General features: G+C 44.8%; 1 protein-coding gene across 2 annotated transcripts in view; it reads right to left on the bottom strand.

Moving 5' to 3' along the window:
• tacc2 (transforming, acidic coiled-coil containing protein 2) overlaps window positions 1-15,951 on the bottom strand; it is a 47,433-nt gene that overhangs the window by 21,121 nt on the left and 10,361 nt on the right. For both annotated transcript variants that reach the window (XM_026191112.1, XM_026191111.1), the window contains exons 4-6: window positions 9,627-15,713; window positions 8,332-8,970; window positions 4,451-4,729 (exon numbers count right to left, since the gene is read on the bottom strand). In XM_026191112.1, coding sequence (XP_026046897.1) covers window positions 4,451-4,729; window positions 8,332-8,970; window positions 9,627-15,713 — 7,005 coding nt within the window. The remainder of the gene's footprint in view (window positions 1-4,450; window positions 4,730-8,331; window positions 8,971-9,626; window positions 15,714-15,951) is intronic.

Raw genomic sequence — 15,951 nt, 5'->3', positions numbered from 1 at the left:
TAGACTCTGAGAAACTATGCGTGAGTGTGAATGTGTGTTATTCAACTTCAGCTCCACTATAGTCTTCCCTTGAAGACAGTCGAACAGTGCCTCTATGAAAAAAAACACAAATTATAAAAACAAAGAAAAAAAATTTTTTTTAATGCATTTCTGTGTGACATACAAAGAATGGAAATAAGAGTAGAAACAATATATTTCCTACTGACTGTCAATGAGCAATAGGAAAGAGAGGCACTGGAAATATGAGAAGAATAAATCCATTGTAGACTCATGGGAACGTGAGGAATTGAGGACTCACTACAATAACATGAGCCCGAGGGACTGGTAGTCACAGTGAGTTGCTGTATTGAGGTATCAGGTATCTTATCTTTGCCTGGGAGGACAAAAAAAACACAATGAAATGGGGAATCTCCAATTCCCCCCCCAAAACCTAACACAGCATTTGAAAGGGGGAAGTGTTTGCATGTAAACATGGGAGTCCATTAACCCTGATTTTCACAAAGAATATCGATGTGATCTGAGACTCTGATGGGCATGACAATCGATATTCCACGACCCGAGGGGACAAGCAAACTCAAAACCCACAACTCACAACACAGACCCCTTCTAAAAAATATTGATCGCCCAGTGTTCCCCCAAGATTGGATGCTTTGGAAGGGGGGCAACACGAAAGTGGGTGGAGACTGGGTGTGCTGGGTGGGAGCATGTATAGACAAGTCTCCCCATCTGGCATTATGTGGAACCTTCACTAGGTCTTTTATTGCACTTAGAATAATATGTGATGTTTCATCTGAAGAGTGGAGAGGCTTTACACAAAGACAGAAGCATGGTGAACATGGTCGACACACAAGGTAAAACCAAAAAAAGAGGAGAGAGCCTAGCACATCTGGAAAATGGAAACTAATCTCTGTGCAGAGAAATTAAGTAAAAAAACAAAAGAAGATGTTATTTCTATTCTTTTTCTACTCCTTTTGAGACTTCAGCACATACAAGTTCTAGATGATTCCATATACAGGCTGTAGTATCTAGTGCAGTGCTGTTTGTGGAGTACATGTTCCTGTCATATTGAATGTCTGACATAAACATCCACCTTTTGTCGCAGCTTTAAGGGCCTGGCCTTAAACTTGAGCTTCGACTGCACGCTGAAAAAAATAAAGAAATGAAAAATTCAGCAGACTCAGGCACTGGAAGATATAGCTCTGGCAGATTTATCTGAAAAATTCATAACGCCACTCAAGAAGAATCAGGTCATCACAATCCATATATACAATATAAATATGTATATATAGCCTTGTTGAAGTCCTTTCAAAATGAACTTTAGGTGTATTAAAAATCCACAACATACAGCTTTGTCTGCATTAAATATGATTAGAAGAATGCAGGACATGTTGGAAAATAATCATTTAAAGCATAACTAGAATTTTATGATGTAGAAAGCTTCATTATGAAAGGAACTTCAGTGTAGCGGGTCCACATTGAGAGCAAGTAAAGTCTCAAAGTTAAAAAACAAACAAAACCAATTATATATTGAATAATGTGGCACCAAAAAAAAAACTTCATAAGAGACCACAAAAATTTGGCCCTCAGCAGTGAGCTGTAGAACGATCCATGGCTCTGTAAGCAGTAGGGGGCTTTTTGCTTCCATGGGTCACTGGGTCACTGCAAATCAAAGCTGTACTGAGAGTTCGCCTCCTGATTGGAGTGTTCACCTCCGGGTCACAACGCTCCCATCCACTGTGCACGAGGGGTCACCGACAAATATGTTACCAGTGACAAAGCTGTGGCAATAATCGAAAATGGGACACTAACTCCGCATTTGTTCATGTTTGTAGTGTAACTCCTAAGTACAGGGAGACTGGAATAGCTATGCTTTCGTTCCATTAAATCAAGAAGTTCTAGGATACATCTTACAGCAATCTTGACTTTAGATGACGACACATGCTCCTCTGATCCTCCTGCCTTAGAGCTGCTGACTGAGCAGAGTAGTCTCAAGCTTTAATTCTTATATGCCAAGAAAAACCTGCATTCCTCCCATTAATCACTTGTGGGACTGACTCCTCGGGTTGGCACTTACAGTACACTCCTCCACCACACCTTGAGATTCAGTGGGATTTCTTTTTGTTTAAGTAAAAGACGAGAGCAGGCGAGTAAGTGGAGCACCTCAAAATGAAAAAGAAGCTGTTAAATTGGAGCTGAGATAGCCATCAGTCTAGTATCCTGATTACAGTCATGTGGTCACGTAAAATAGCGGCGAGAACACATTTGCCACAAACACATTTCAAAGAAGAGCGTGAGTTGTTTAAATCCTATAATCTTGCTTTGTCCATATTCTGAAATACATGAATTGCCAATTAATGTAACAGCATGGGAGGAGCTTTTGTTTTGAGGGCTTTTGCCAGAATCCCGTCAGCTGTCAGGAACTTACTTCACACAAAAAAGCATGTCTCTAAGATGTGTGGGAGGCTTTAACGGATTAATTATTCAGAATATTTGTTTTGGCTCTGTTGCATTCATCTCAATGTGATATAATTATTACTCTTGAAAATCAATGAGTCATTTATGAAAAAGGGACAAAATATAAGTTTGTTTTTGTTTTTTGACGTATTGGCATTTTCATTACCTCATAGCTATAAAGGTCAATTTTCAATTAAAAATAGTTTTAATACTGCCCAGTGTATAAGTCAAATTAATGTCTAGGAGCAGAGAGGGTGTGGCACATGCACTCTAATACTATAATAACCTGTGTTTAAGAGGTGTTTTTGCAGTGCACATAACTCAAAACGCAATCTACAGATTAAATTTATATATACAGCCGCACTGGCACTGTTGCTGTGCGTGCAGATAAATGGGAAACTCGAGCATCCAATCAGAATATTCAGTCAATGTTGCCGCACTGGTGCTCCACTCCTCTCCAGTTCTATCTAACAGGCCTCTCAGATATAAATAATGTAGCATCAATATGCTCGCCTTGCATTCTCAAAATCAACTCTTAGTGAGGGGTATGCTCACAAAGCTGAACAGTCACACAGTTTACATCTGCCACAACCAAATGTGCAGAAAACAGGTTTGGTCATTTGCTCTAATTGAGCATATGTGCGTAATCCGGCACAGGAGAGCTGAGGTGTATTCATGTGTGCTCCAGGTTACTGCAGCATCCAGACGGCAGAGTGCAGACACAGTCTGGCAACACAACATGAAGACTGGACTCTGCAAACCCTCTGCTGGTGGTAAATGACACTGCAACAGGGAAAGTGGCTGAGTCATTCCTTCTAATATAATAAAGTCTATGATACAGTTGCAAAGGCCAAAAGCGGCTGCGGGGGAATGTTTAAATGAATAAACTATACTTGAAACAATAAAATAGTAATCACAGTGTCAAGTAATTCAGTGAGAAAAATAATGTTTCTTAAGTTGAAACAGCCAGTTAAAGGTCAAGATATGTGCTATACCACATTAAAGGACTACTTGGTTAGATTGCACTGCAATAGTAAAAACTGCAGAATGTTTAAGCATCAATAGGTACATTTTGTCTTGGTGTTTCTGCTATTTTCACCATTAACAAGCCACAATTATACAGTATGCATTTGGCTTTCCATGACCACTAAGTTCACATTTTGCAAATCTTATTTTCTTTGAGTCCATGTGGTGGACATGCATAGCAATGGTATACTGTAATTTTGTCAGTGGTGTAATGAGACTGGGTGTTCACATAGCTGTGGTTCTTTATATAGAAAATGTCAACAATGCTGTGTATCATTTATCTATATATGGCCAGCACTGTCAGGAAATATATGTCACAATTTTTCATATAGGAATAAATCAATATTTAAGCAAACACACCTAATGCTTTCTTGCTGACAATTAGATATGACTGATGCCACCTTCATAGTAAATATGAAGCAGGAGCTTGTAGCTAGTTAGCTTAACTTAGCCCGAAGACACAAAATATAACCCAGTTCTCCCCAATCACAAGAAAAAACAACACATTTTATCTTTTTTTTCTTGGTTTGTACAAAGGATAATAGTGTCTTTTTTGATGTGCGTCTACTTCTCACTGGAAAAAAGTGTGCAGCCACCAAAGACATATTCAAGCACACAAAGATATGCGAAGACAGAATATAATAAGAATATTAACCACAATGCTAAAATAGTCCTTTAGCTTTGAATATTTGAACAGGATAGATGATTGATTTTGACTAGTTTTCTGTTTAGTACCTCTAAGAATCAAGACTTGTTAATCAAGTGTGCCAGATGTCAGTTTAATGCTGTAATTTGACCTGAACCTAATGACAGTTAACAGGATAAGGAGAAGACTACTTTTTGTGAAGCACGCTAAAGAGACAAGTGTCAGCAAATCTACGTCAAGGACTGAATGAGAACACACAGTCACATCACCTTTTTACAAGTGCCAAAAAGATGAAGAGGTTCAGGAGCAGCCACATGTTCATACCTTAAAGGGATATGGCAGGGTGCAGAAGCGGGGTAAACATCCTCACAGGGGTCAGCAGAAGATGCAGGAGGGGAGGCAGGGGCTGGGTGAGGAGGACAGGGGGACGCAGGCGGGGTTGGTAGGGCTTCAAGTGTGTGACCCTCTGGAAGTGTGGGGACGGAGGTAGGGAACTCTGCGGTGTCTCGGAAGTGAGTAGGAAGGAGGTGGTGATCGGAGGGTAGTGGTTGAGGAGAGGCGGGGGCCAGGTGACCGCTTTCTACTTTGTCACCGAGGGAGGGCCTGCATGGGAGGGAACACAAAACATCAACAAACAGACCAAAACAAGAAAGCCAAGTTTGGAAATTTGGAGTTCCCACTCAGTTTTTCTCCAAATTCCCATCCAAATGGCCCATGAAGTAAACTCACCACAGAGCAGAGTAAATGTAAGGAGGATCGCTCTGTTCTGTGCCATCACTTAAACCTAGCAGCGACTTGAAAAACAGAAGACTCGCTCCAACCATCCTAAGAACGTTTTGTCACCTCTCTCATCGCTCCCCTTACACGATAGTCCATGCTTGCCCTACAGAGAAGTAGCCCACTTGAGGGAGTGCGGCTCTGTCATCATCGGCCACCTGGTGGAGTGGATTTGGCACTGATCCAGGCCCTGCTTATCAGGAGTGGTAGGCTCTTCTAATCTGACAGGCAAGGCGATGGACGCCCTTGCAGCTGTTCCCCACTTGGGGCATGCCTCCTGTTTAGTGCTAAAAATATCCCAGTAGTCGCTTCTGGAAAATAGAGCTTCACAATGCCTCCATAAAGTAAAGCACATGAATCGTGTGCTTACGCTCAACCATCTGCTGAGCTGCACTTTTTAAATGCCCCTGCCAGCTCGTGTCAGACTGAAACAGAGCTCAGTTATTCGCCCTCTCTCTCCGCAGCAAAGCCTGAACTTAATAGCATTTAATGAGGGTGTGTGCTTTTCTTAAGGGCGCAGCAAGTTACAGGTTACATTTAACAATGTGGTTATTATCATTCCACTACAAAGCAGGGAATTTTCTAATTGATGCAAGGCCACTGCATACATGATTTTTAATGTTCTCTGAGTTCAAATCAGATTTTTTTTCTGTTTTTAATTTGGTCCCATTCCTCTCTTTTTTTTTACCCACAATTAGAAACTTACACCAGAAGGCCAAAGCTATACATGTGCCAGCATCTGCGGCCAACTTGGCACATGCAGTTTGAAAATAGAAGCATAAAAGTGTCATAAAGCTCACTGCTGCCTCCGAAGATGGACAAAAGCAGTCCTGGGGGGCATGAAGACAAAAACATTTTGTATTTTCTGACTCGCTGCCTTCTAAATGTAGCTAATATCAGCTGACCCGCTCAGGTTAACAGCTGGCGATTTCCAGCCGGGTTCTGCCTCCAGATCCAACGTGCATGAAGTAACAGAGGCTTCTCCTTCCAGAGTGGGATGAACAAATTAGATGGAGCACATGTGCTCATTTACAGCCAGACATCAAACAGCTTAGTTCTACTGTTGGCATTAACACCTGGAGTCTGCTCAATACAGAGTTTACTGTAAGTAATTCAGCTGTGCGCATTACTCAAAGGCACCTCACGGGCAGTTCAAAGAGAGCACAGATATGACAATTCTCAGAAAAAAGCACCGATCCTCTAACGCCCATGCTCATGACTTTGCCAACTACAGCATTCACGCCAAACACACGCACACAAGTTGAAAGCGACCAACAAGAAATAACAAGACACAAAGTCCAGAGAGTGTGTTTAATGAGTGTTTATAAGGATGACTGTTTAAGAACACACGAATGCGCGTTTCATAATCATTAGCCAATGCTGAGCTTAAAGTATTATTAGGCAGGCATGAAAGTGGGTTTTTTTTTTACTCCACTTGTGCCGGCACAGGCAAATGAACCTACTATTACCATGGCAACACATCTATTTACAGTACAATGTGGGTTATAGGACATCCTACCTCTGTTTTGAGAAATATCCCACATTCTGGGCTAAAGAGTCACAGCTGTTTTCCTGCGTTCCTCAACAGAAAAAAACTAGCTGTGCTGCTTTTTAGAAAAAAAAAATTTATATGATACTTTTATGTAATGCAGTCACGAGCCCTCAATGTTTCCTGGAAGACCCAAAAACATTTATTAAATCACAGAGCTATGATTTAGACTGGATTTATGGACAACTTTGATTGTTAGTGTTGATCTTTACCATTACTGAGGAGATTTCCAAGGAAGCATAACGTGTTCTAACCTGTTTTTTCTTTTAACATGGGAGGAGGTGCACCTTTCATTTCACAACTTAGTTCTGGAAAAGCCTTCTCTTCCCTTCGTCTCTCTCTGCTCTTCCCTCCCCTCCACCCATCTGGTGAGGTCAGCAGAGGCAGAGCATAATTAGAACTAGTTACCTACAGACCATCTGCTGCATCCACCTGGAAGGACGTACGCAAACACGCACACACATGCACACATAAAACTACCAGAGCTACTGTTTGTCAACTCACCCAGATTTCAGCCATCACACGACTTCAGAGGTTACAGTAATTACAGTAAGCGATGGAAATGACCTGAACTCCAAAACAGCGGAGCCGATGACCGCACGTCCCAGTCCTCCTCTCCTCTCTCTTTGACTCTCGGACTAACTCTGTCAAACAAACTCGCACCGCAGCACATGCTCGAGTGTTTCTCTGAACCCTGGCTTTTGTTCCACTCTGTCTGGTCTGTGCAAATGACTTCAGTGGGGCTGAGTGCCTGCCCAAATTCCTCCCACTACAAGCTTCAGTTCACAAAGCCGCACAGACTGAGTAGGACTGACAGCTCGGACAGCCTTCGGGGGCGGAGAGAAAAAAAACACAATGTACACACAGACACACACACACACACGCGTATCATATCATATATCATATGCTGTCACGTTTGTTTCTGTGGCACATGTACGCAACAGTAACTGTATCTTTTGATGAAACCTCAGGGAAATAACATTCTTCCTTTTTCCTGCTCTGAACAATGCTGTGTGGATCCAACAGCAGTGATGGGACAAGTGTTGAGACTGACAGGCAGCAAGTGCTAATCTGGCATGTGGGATGGCTCCACGGCATGTGGTCGGAGACAGTGACAAATAAGGGAATTTGAGTTAATGAAGATAGGCCGAAAGGGATGGATCCCACGGAGAGGTAAATGGAAAAGCATTGTGCTTTTACCTAATTCTAGTGAGAAATCTGGCTTTTCGCTAAAGGAATTAGTCAGTCCAACTTGTGCTGCTGAAATGCTTACATTAACACTGACTGATACACTGCTTTACAGCGCTTATTTAACTTGGAAATTTCAACAACTACATATAAATCAGTATACATCTGAGATTCGTATTAGTTCGTAGGCACTGTTAAACCTCTGTAGACAGAACAGTCACCCAGACACCGTTGAAGTGTCTGAAAGCCAAAACAAATCCACCAAGGTTGTTTTCCAAGCACACGGAAATCAGTTTTAAATGTGTGGCACGCACAGCTGACCTGTAAAGCACATGTCCCCCAAAGCTCCCTATTTTACACACATCTTCGCTCCAATGAAATGCATCTGATAGATCAGTACAAAGGAAATGTTATGACAAAATCTCCTTTGTTTGAATTATAAATGATCTCCAGTTGGGAAATCACTAAACCACAAAAACTTCAGATCAGCTGGGGGTTAAATGGACGTCTTTTCTTGAATCCAGACCCCGAATGCGGTGTGAAGAAGAGCGAGTCTGTTGGTTAAAGGAGTTTCTAAGGAAACATTAGTTGGCTGTTTTACTTAAAGCGGTGAAATGTGTTTCCACTGGAAACTGTGGGCATCAATTCAAAAATATGACAAGCATGTGATACAGACAGTAAAAACACTCACCCACTGTCCCGTAGCTCTGCAGCCGGATCCTGAACAGCCTCTGTCGCTGCAGTTTCCTCAGCTAGGACTTCAGCTGGCTCCACGGGCTGGATGTCTAAAGGTTTTTCCACTAGCTCCACTGGCAGCTCGCTGACCGGCTTCTCCTCTGACTGTGGGGACTCTGTAGTCGGCTTTGTTGTTTCTTGTTCTTCATACTTTGCTGGTTCTACGAGCTCATTATCATTAGCTGTTGGTTCTGGGATCTCATCTGTCCTTTCTCTTGCCTGTTCCTCATTCACTACTTCTGTTGAAGTAACTTGCTTCCTTTTTGGTTCTTGAACCTCATCTGGATGCTCTTCTTCTTCTTTCTTGGCTGCTTCTGGAAGCTCTGCCTTTGTCGTTTCTTCTTCTTCTACTTTTATACTCTGCGGTGGTTTGGAAAGCTCTGCTATCTCATGTGCTGATTCTAGGAGATCTCCTGCCTTTTTTAAAGGTCTGGGAAGGTCTACTGGCTTCTTCACAAGATTCACAGGTGGGATCTCTGCTGTCTCCTCCGCTGCTAGTTCTGGTGGTGGGGTCTTCTCCTGTCTCACGGGAGCTGCTATCTCCTCAGTCGGAGTGAGAAACTCTTGTTGAGGAGACTCCAGAGATGGAAAGGGTCTGAGAAAAAAACAACAGAAGAAGAGAAGAGGTGGGGGGTTTGTTGTTTAGTTTATAGCACATGCTCAAGGAATTACTCACAAATCAAAAATGTGTGTGTGAGCAAGAGGATGTGTGTGGGTGAAGTGCTCTAGGTATGTTGTTGTATTGTGTTGAGCAGTGTGTTTTGTGTAAGAAAGGCTCATTCTTGCCCCGGGGACCAGGGACGATGTCACGGCTGATGTCACTCTTTGAATATAAAGGGCTGCATTACTTCCATTAGACTCCAACAGGCACAGTCATCTGACCCGAGCTCGAGTTAATACAAAGTGCAGCTCTGTGTTTACCTCCTCATTCATATTCATTGTCACACTGCTCTCTGTAATATCCCTTCAAACAAGCCTTGAACATGGTGCTACTTGAATGCTAAGTTAGGGGAACAAAATGCCAGAAATCTTTGGTAAAAGACACAAAAAAAAAATGTAGCTGTTTGTCCAGTTCATAATTCGTTCCTTTCCTCTTTCTATTTTCTTTGCCTTTTCACGCTGAGCTTTAACATGCAACATGATGCAACATCTGTATCACTGTGAGGTTCTGACTGCGCTGCTCTGATCTGCAGTTCCTAACATATTTGGCTCATATGATCATTTTAAATAAGCACACGCTCTTTCGTTTACCTTAAGGCATCCACTTGGTTCACTTGTTCGCTTTGAGAATGGGATGCAGCTTCCCTGAGCGCTTTTATCCAGTTTGTGTCTGCTTCAGCAGCTTCTACTTGTTCAGCAGGAGGGCGGCGGGCTGGAGCTCTATCGAGTGATTCTGATTCGCACCGAGAGGCAGCAGCAGTGGGTTTAACCACAGTGTCATCTGGGGGCTTTGACAGTGGCACCACATCTTGTGGTTTCTCTGAGTGGGTAAGAGTTTCGAAATCTTCTAGGCATTTTGATGAAACAACAGATGGGCCTGTGTCCACGTCCGCAGTCATTTTTTCTGTTGCATCACTGTCACTTTCCCTTGCCTTACAAGGACCGGTGTTGCCATCAGAGTGACAAACAGCAACCTCCGTGCTAATCTGTGCCTCCCCACTTTGGGAGTTGCCTAAAACGGTGATTGATCCCGAGCCCATTTCTTTATCACTTCCTGCTAAATGCACAACCCCCTGCTTTCCCAAAGCCCCACCATCTATGACTTTTATCCAATTTTGTTCCTCACCCTGCTCGCTAACATTCCCTTCATCCAAGGCTTCTTTATCTTCCTTTGTCATCTCCTCAACATCAGGCCCTTTTATGGGTGTTTGTTCTATTGGGCTGTTTTGTGTGGCTGAGGTTTTATTGGGCCTTTGCAGCCCATGAGGCCTGGACACTGTATCCTGACTTTCACACGCAACGCTTTCACTACCGGTGCTTTTTAGAGCCACAGCAGCACTGAAATCCTCTCCTCCAGTTTCTGGATGCGCGGCAGGATCTGGCAGAGAGCTGCATGTGTGCATAGAAATTTCACCAGCCTGGTTTGTACTTGGTGAAAAATCTGCATGAATAGCATCACTAGCTGTGCTATCTTTAGTTAAAATGGGAATATGAAAAGATGAGCTTTTGTGTTCCTGTGAAACAGGCTCAACAGATACAACCAGATTCTCTGACAGCTCGGATTTTCTACTCTGCTCTTGACAGACAGCTGATAGATCACATTTTTGCTGATCTTTATCACTCAGATCACTCACAAACCCAGTGTCTGGCATTAAATCTCTACCTGACCCCTCTAACCCTGGGCTTTCATTCTCATCTGTCTCCTGACTTGTCTCACTTACATGAGAGTAACCCGCTGCTATCCCTGCATCAGGTGAAGCATTTCTCCCATCAATTTCATTTGAATCAAGGGAAGATGGCAACCTATGAACCTCTAGTGAAGCATCCTCGCCTTTCACTGACTTTATCACTCCTTCATTGCTCATGCTGGCATCACCTGCTAACTCATCCTTGCTTCCTGACTGACAAATATCCCCAGCAGAGCTGTCTCTTTCCTCTGGGGCTCCTTTTACTCCCTTAACCAGTGTCTGGGTCTGATCGTTAGCCTTTTCTCCCCCCTCTAGACAGCCACCTGACATTGCCTCTGTGGGATGTCTGGATCCCAGATACTGTTGATGGTGCTCCTGTTGCTGAGCAAAACAATTTGGATCTGGTGTGGACTGTGATTGGCCAAGAGCTGCACCCAAATCTGGTGCAGAGTCAGAGCTGCATTCCAGCGCTGCTGTCGGAATTTGGCGCAAACTGGAATCATAAACAGTCAGAGGTTCGCTACTAGACTCTAAGTCAGCACGCAGCACGTCCTCGGATGATCCCGGAAATCTGCTGGGAGATGAGGAACAAGTTTCAGTCTCGCTTTTGGATTCAAAAGTGTTCTTTATTTCTTTTTCCTTCTTCACATCCTTTAATGACAATTCACTCTTTTGTCCCATATATGCGTGTGGTGGCTGCAGGGCTCCAATTTCTTCTATAGTCTCTTTATCTGCTTCATTATTCTGTTGTGGCATTGTGCCTGTCTTTCCTGTCTGTTGCTTGCTGCTGTCTGCTGCTTCCATTTGATTATCCATTGCTGCCTCTTTAGCTTGTTTCTTTTGCTCTTCAAACAACATGGCGGTCTGATCTCCCATTGTGTGGTTTTCTTTCACATTGTCCCCTTTAATTGTATCATAAACCTCGTTGGCGGGCAGGTCGGAGTTAAATGGGTAGCTGACATTTGTGATGTCATCCCTAATGGAGGCTTCACAAATAATAGGTTTAATGCCAGCAGAGTCTGGCACTGTTTGAGATAGAGGAATTACATTAGCAGGTTTATTTCTTGTCACTGCATCGCTGGGAGGCTGAGGTGGAATCGGATTTTCCTCTTGTGATAACTGACTATTTACATTACTGGTAGCAGCAGACTCTTTAGTATCAAAATTTAAATTCTCCAATTTTGGCAAGACCTCATTAGCGTTAACATAGACATCGCCGATCTCAGCATGCTGTGCTAATGAAGTGTGTGTCACTTCTCGGCTCTTATGGGCATCCACCTCTCTGGAGTCACTGCTGCTGTCACCATCAGCACTGCAGTTATATGCCTTTTCAGAGACAGATGCATCAGAGTCGGTAACGAACTCTAGGTGACTCAACATTGGGCCAGGAGGCTGCAGCTCAAAAGCAGGATTACTGACACACTGCCCGATAAACGTGCTTGACTCGTCAGACGCCGTCACTTCTGAAGTCACCCACGCGTCCTTTGTGGGATCGGCAGAGCCGGTGGGGGACTTGGGCCCTTCCCCAGCCTTCGTAATATCTGGGTTAACTGGCTCGTTAGGAGGTTTTTCACCTAATTGCATAACAGGCTGATCAGTTGGGTCACAATGCTTCATCTGCAGAGGAGCTGCGCAAGTCAAGGTCACAGGTTCAGATGTTGAACTTGTGTCAACACCACTTAAAGGTGCACAGTTATGCTGGTTCCCTTTGTTTTCTTCAAGAATGACAGGAGTAGCACTTAAAGGTGATTCCTGAGGCTGGTCAATGTCAGCTGTACCTTTAGACTCTGCCACCACCTTCTTAATCTCCTCCTCCTCCTTGGGCAAACACACAATTGCAGCATCTTTCTGTGTCTCCGCCTCTGCCTTTGCTGTGACCAGTTCAAATGTCAGATGATTTGACTCAGAGATGGCACTTCCTGGTGGTTGTAAAACATCAAAGCACCCTTTATTACCAGTCTGAGTCTCCTCAGCAGGACGTGGAAGCTGTTGTGAGCTGTTCACCGACTGTGAATCTACAGTGTTTGTCTTCAAACTGTCACTATGTGATTGATCTGTGGCAATGTTCTCCTTTGTTTCTTTAGTCCTCGTGTCCCCTTTAGCCAAACAGACATCTTTCTGTGCCTCTGAAAACGCAGCTGCTTCATCCTTGGTAGGAGCTGGATTCATAGGGATGTCTGGCTTCTTTGAGTTGAGAAAGTCTGTGAAAGTATAGCTGGCCTCAAAAACAGGATGACGCAACTGCTCGTGAACAGTCAGCGGGGGTAAAGACGCACAGTCCAGGGCTGGCACCGGCATGGTCTTGAGATCCACGGAGGAACTGCCCATTTCCTTCTCTGCATCCATGAAGTGAACTCTGTTACCTCCACTCCTGCCACATAGATACACACCGACTTCAGACATAGCGGTGCTACCACTGTTGCTCTGGCTATAGGCTTCGACTTGAAGCTTGGCTGCACTTTCGACTGTCTCTGCTTCTGTTGTGCTACTAGGCTGAACCTGTTGATTGTTGCTCGCTTGTTGCTTAACTGGGATTTGCTCTGAAGTGATCAAATGCTGGCGTGAGGTTAAAGACGGGAAGACTCGACTGTAGTTTGTCTCTGTGACGGATGACTCCTCGAAAGTGCGTCCCAGAGCCAGCCCTTCCTCTGACACTAACTTCTGATCGAGATCGGCCCGTCTGCCTCCGCTTGTTTTACTGTAGCTCTGCTCAGCGTCAAGGAGGAGAGGTGAAATTGTTGCGCCACGGTGCTCCCGGCGGGGTCGACAGAGACGCTCCTCTTCGGTGCAGATGCTCTCAGTGATGGTAGCGATCGACTCCCTCCAGCTCTGTGATTTCAGCTGTGACTCGGCAACATCGGTGGGCGGACACCTTTCAGTCTGAGCAGATGACAGCCCACTAGCAGAGCCTTCTGGCTGGCTGAATGAACTGTGCTCTCTCACCAGCCCTCCTTTCTCTACCACCTCCTCTCCTCCTCCCTCTCCTTCTCTCTTTGATCCCGCAGCAATGTGATCCTGACAATCAGAACCAGTAAGTAGCCCAAGGGGAGAAGTATTGATAAAAGCCTCTAAGCACTGTGGCTCCTTTTCTGCATCTCCCTCTTCGGCCGGTGACAGCTCTCTGCGCGAACTCCGAGCGGTCGCCTCTCTCGGTGCCTTGATTTCGCTCTCGGCCGAGTTGTGTGGCATTTTGCTGGTGCAGCTTTCCTCAGCTGCAGCCGGTCCCTCTTTGGCTGACAATGCAAGTGAGCATTTTGCCTGGGAACAGATTAACGCGAGCCGAGAAGGGCTGCCCAGGACTTCGTCCCTCTCTCCGTCTGCAGAAATGAGGCACTTTTCTGTCCCTCTCTCCTCTACTCCTTCCTCACTCTCTGCAACTGCTCTAGCAGCTACTCTCTCCACTAAATCACACCTCACGCTTTCTCCCTCTCCCTCGCTTTCTATCACTTCTGGCAGTGTGGGTGTTGTCAGTGGCAACGCAGTAACCACCGCTAAAGCCTCTTCAAGGACGCTCTCCATGCAACTCTCTCCCACACAAGTTCGGCTGTTGGAGAGTGGGACGTGATTCTCGGGTGTGAGTATTTTTGCTTCTGTAACTGAAGCCTGGCACGTTTGTGTATCTGATCTCTTATCACTAGAAGCAGCTTGATTGATCGCTGTATTTTGGACATGTGTCACGGGTATATTTTGGTTGCTGGTTTCACCTCCGGTTACATGTTGCCCCCACTGCAGGCTTTCATTGGAGCTTTTATTTATGCTGCTTAGGGGATCATTATGGTTGTCTGATTGATGAGGCTTCTGCAAAAGAGCCCGCATGGGTGCAGGTGAACAGGCTGAGGGAGTAAGATGATCCTGACTGCTATGAGGAGATGATAGTAGGGAGCTGGATGTGGGTTTTCCTTCAAGCTGCTCCTTGTAATCAAGCCTGTTGTCAGGGTGTTGCCCACAAATCACAGGACCTGAAGGTGAATCGGTGGGATTTCCAGCATTTATGACTTCATTTTCAGATTGCACTGCTGTGCGTGCCTCCTGCCCAGTTTCCGGGCTTTTCTCCATCTTTTTCTTTTTCCTGTGTCTCTTTTTCTTTGCCTCTTTGTTCTGGGCGGCCTGTTTATCACCAGCTGAACTCTGCTTGTATGGGTCTGATTCCTGCTCCACAGTGTGCTTGCCTGCTCCTGTCTGTCCTTTTGATTGCAGCTCTGGTAATGCGTCTCTATCCCTTAAACGAGGGCTACGCTCTGATGTTTCCATAGCTGAATTACCTACCTTTGTTTCAAAACAAACACCAGCACTGAAATCATCACTTAGATTTTCTTCTTTGTCTGTCTTTGCCTCCGTGTCTTTCTTCCTAATCACTACATCAGAGTCTACAGTGCTACTCCCCCCCACAGATGCACTGGAATTAGCATTTCCCTGTCTTAGATCGTTTGTATGATCACTAAACACAGCCTGTTTTGGTTGTTCTCCAGCTGAATATGTTGGCATTTCTAATTGTATTTGCGTGGGTGCTTCCTTCTCTTCATCTGTCTTAATTTCTTTTTCTGCTTTCAGGTTTTCAGTCTCTGCTGTCCCATCATTATTCACAGTGCCTAGTATGTAATCCCTAAAACTAAACACAACTGTATCCTTCTGACTGTCTGCTGTCTCACTGTTTCCATGTGCATTCCTGTTTCCATGGCCCCCGTTGCTATGTCCTAGCTGGACAACGATTGGAGGTGGAGACGATGACTCACTGGACTTGTTAGCCATCACTTTTCCGGTTGTATTCCCTTCATTGCACCACGTCCCGGGCTCGGGGCTGCAAGGCTGAGTGGGAGTGACTATGCCCAGTGACACCAGTTGTTCTTCACATTCTTGGAAGGCCTCTTGGAGTTCCCGGTCTAAGAATGTGGATGGGGAAGGGGCCAGGGGTCTGTTACCCGGGTAAGGTGTGGCAGCAGGCTGAGTTAAGAGCTGGACATCTGCAACAAGTGGGTCGCAGCCGTGAGGCCTGAGGCAAGGGTAGGGTGACAGAGTTAGGAGTACACAGAAACAGCTGCCCAGTAGAAGGCCATGCTCTGACACAGCACTCTGTGACATGCACAGATGACACACAACTGCACCCGGGATGCCTTTTCTAAGATACAGATTCTCTTACAAGAAATAATATCAGCCGTTTATAAGAATACAAGACGGTTGTTAATGGACATGCACTCCAAAATTCATTGCAGTAAGTAGCATTTGTGCAG

The sequence above is a fragment of the Astatotilapia calliptera genome, chromosome 13, assembly GCF_900246225.1.
Source record: "Astatotilapia calliptera chromosome 13, fAstCal1.2, whole genome shotgun sequence".
NCBI lineage: Eukaryota > Metazoa > Chordata > Actinopteri > Cichliformes > Cichlidae > Astatotilapia > Astatotilapia calliptera.
This window is presented reverse-complemented; position numbering and strand designations above follow the sequence as displayed.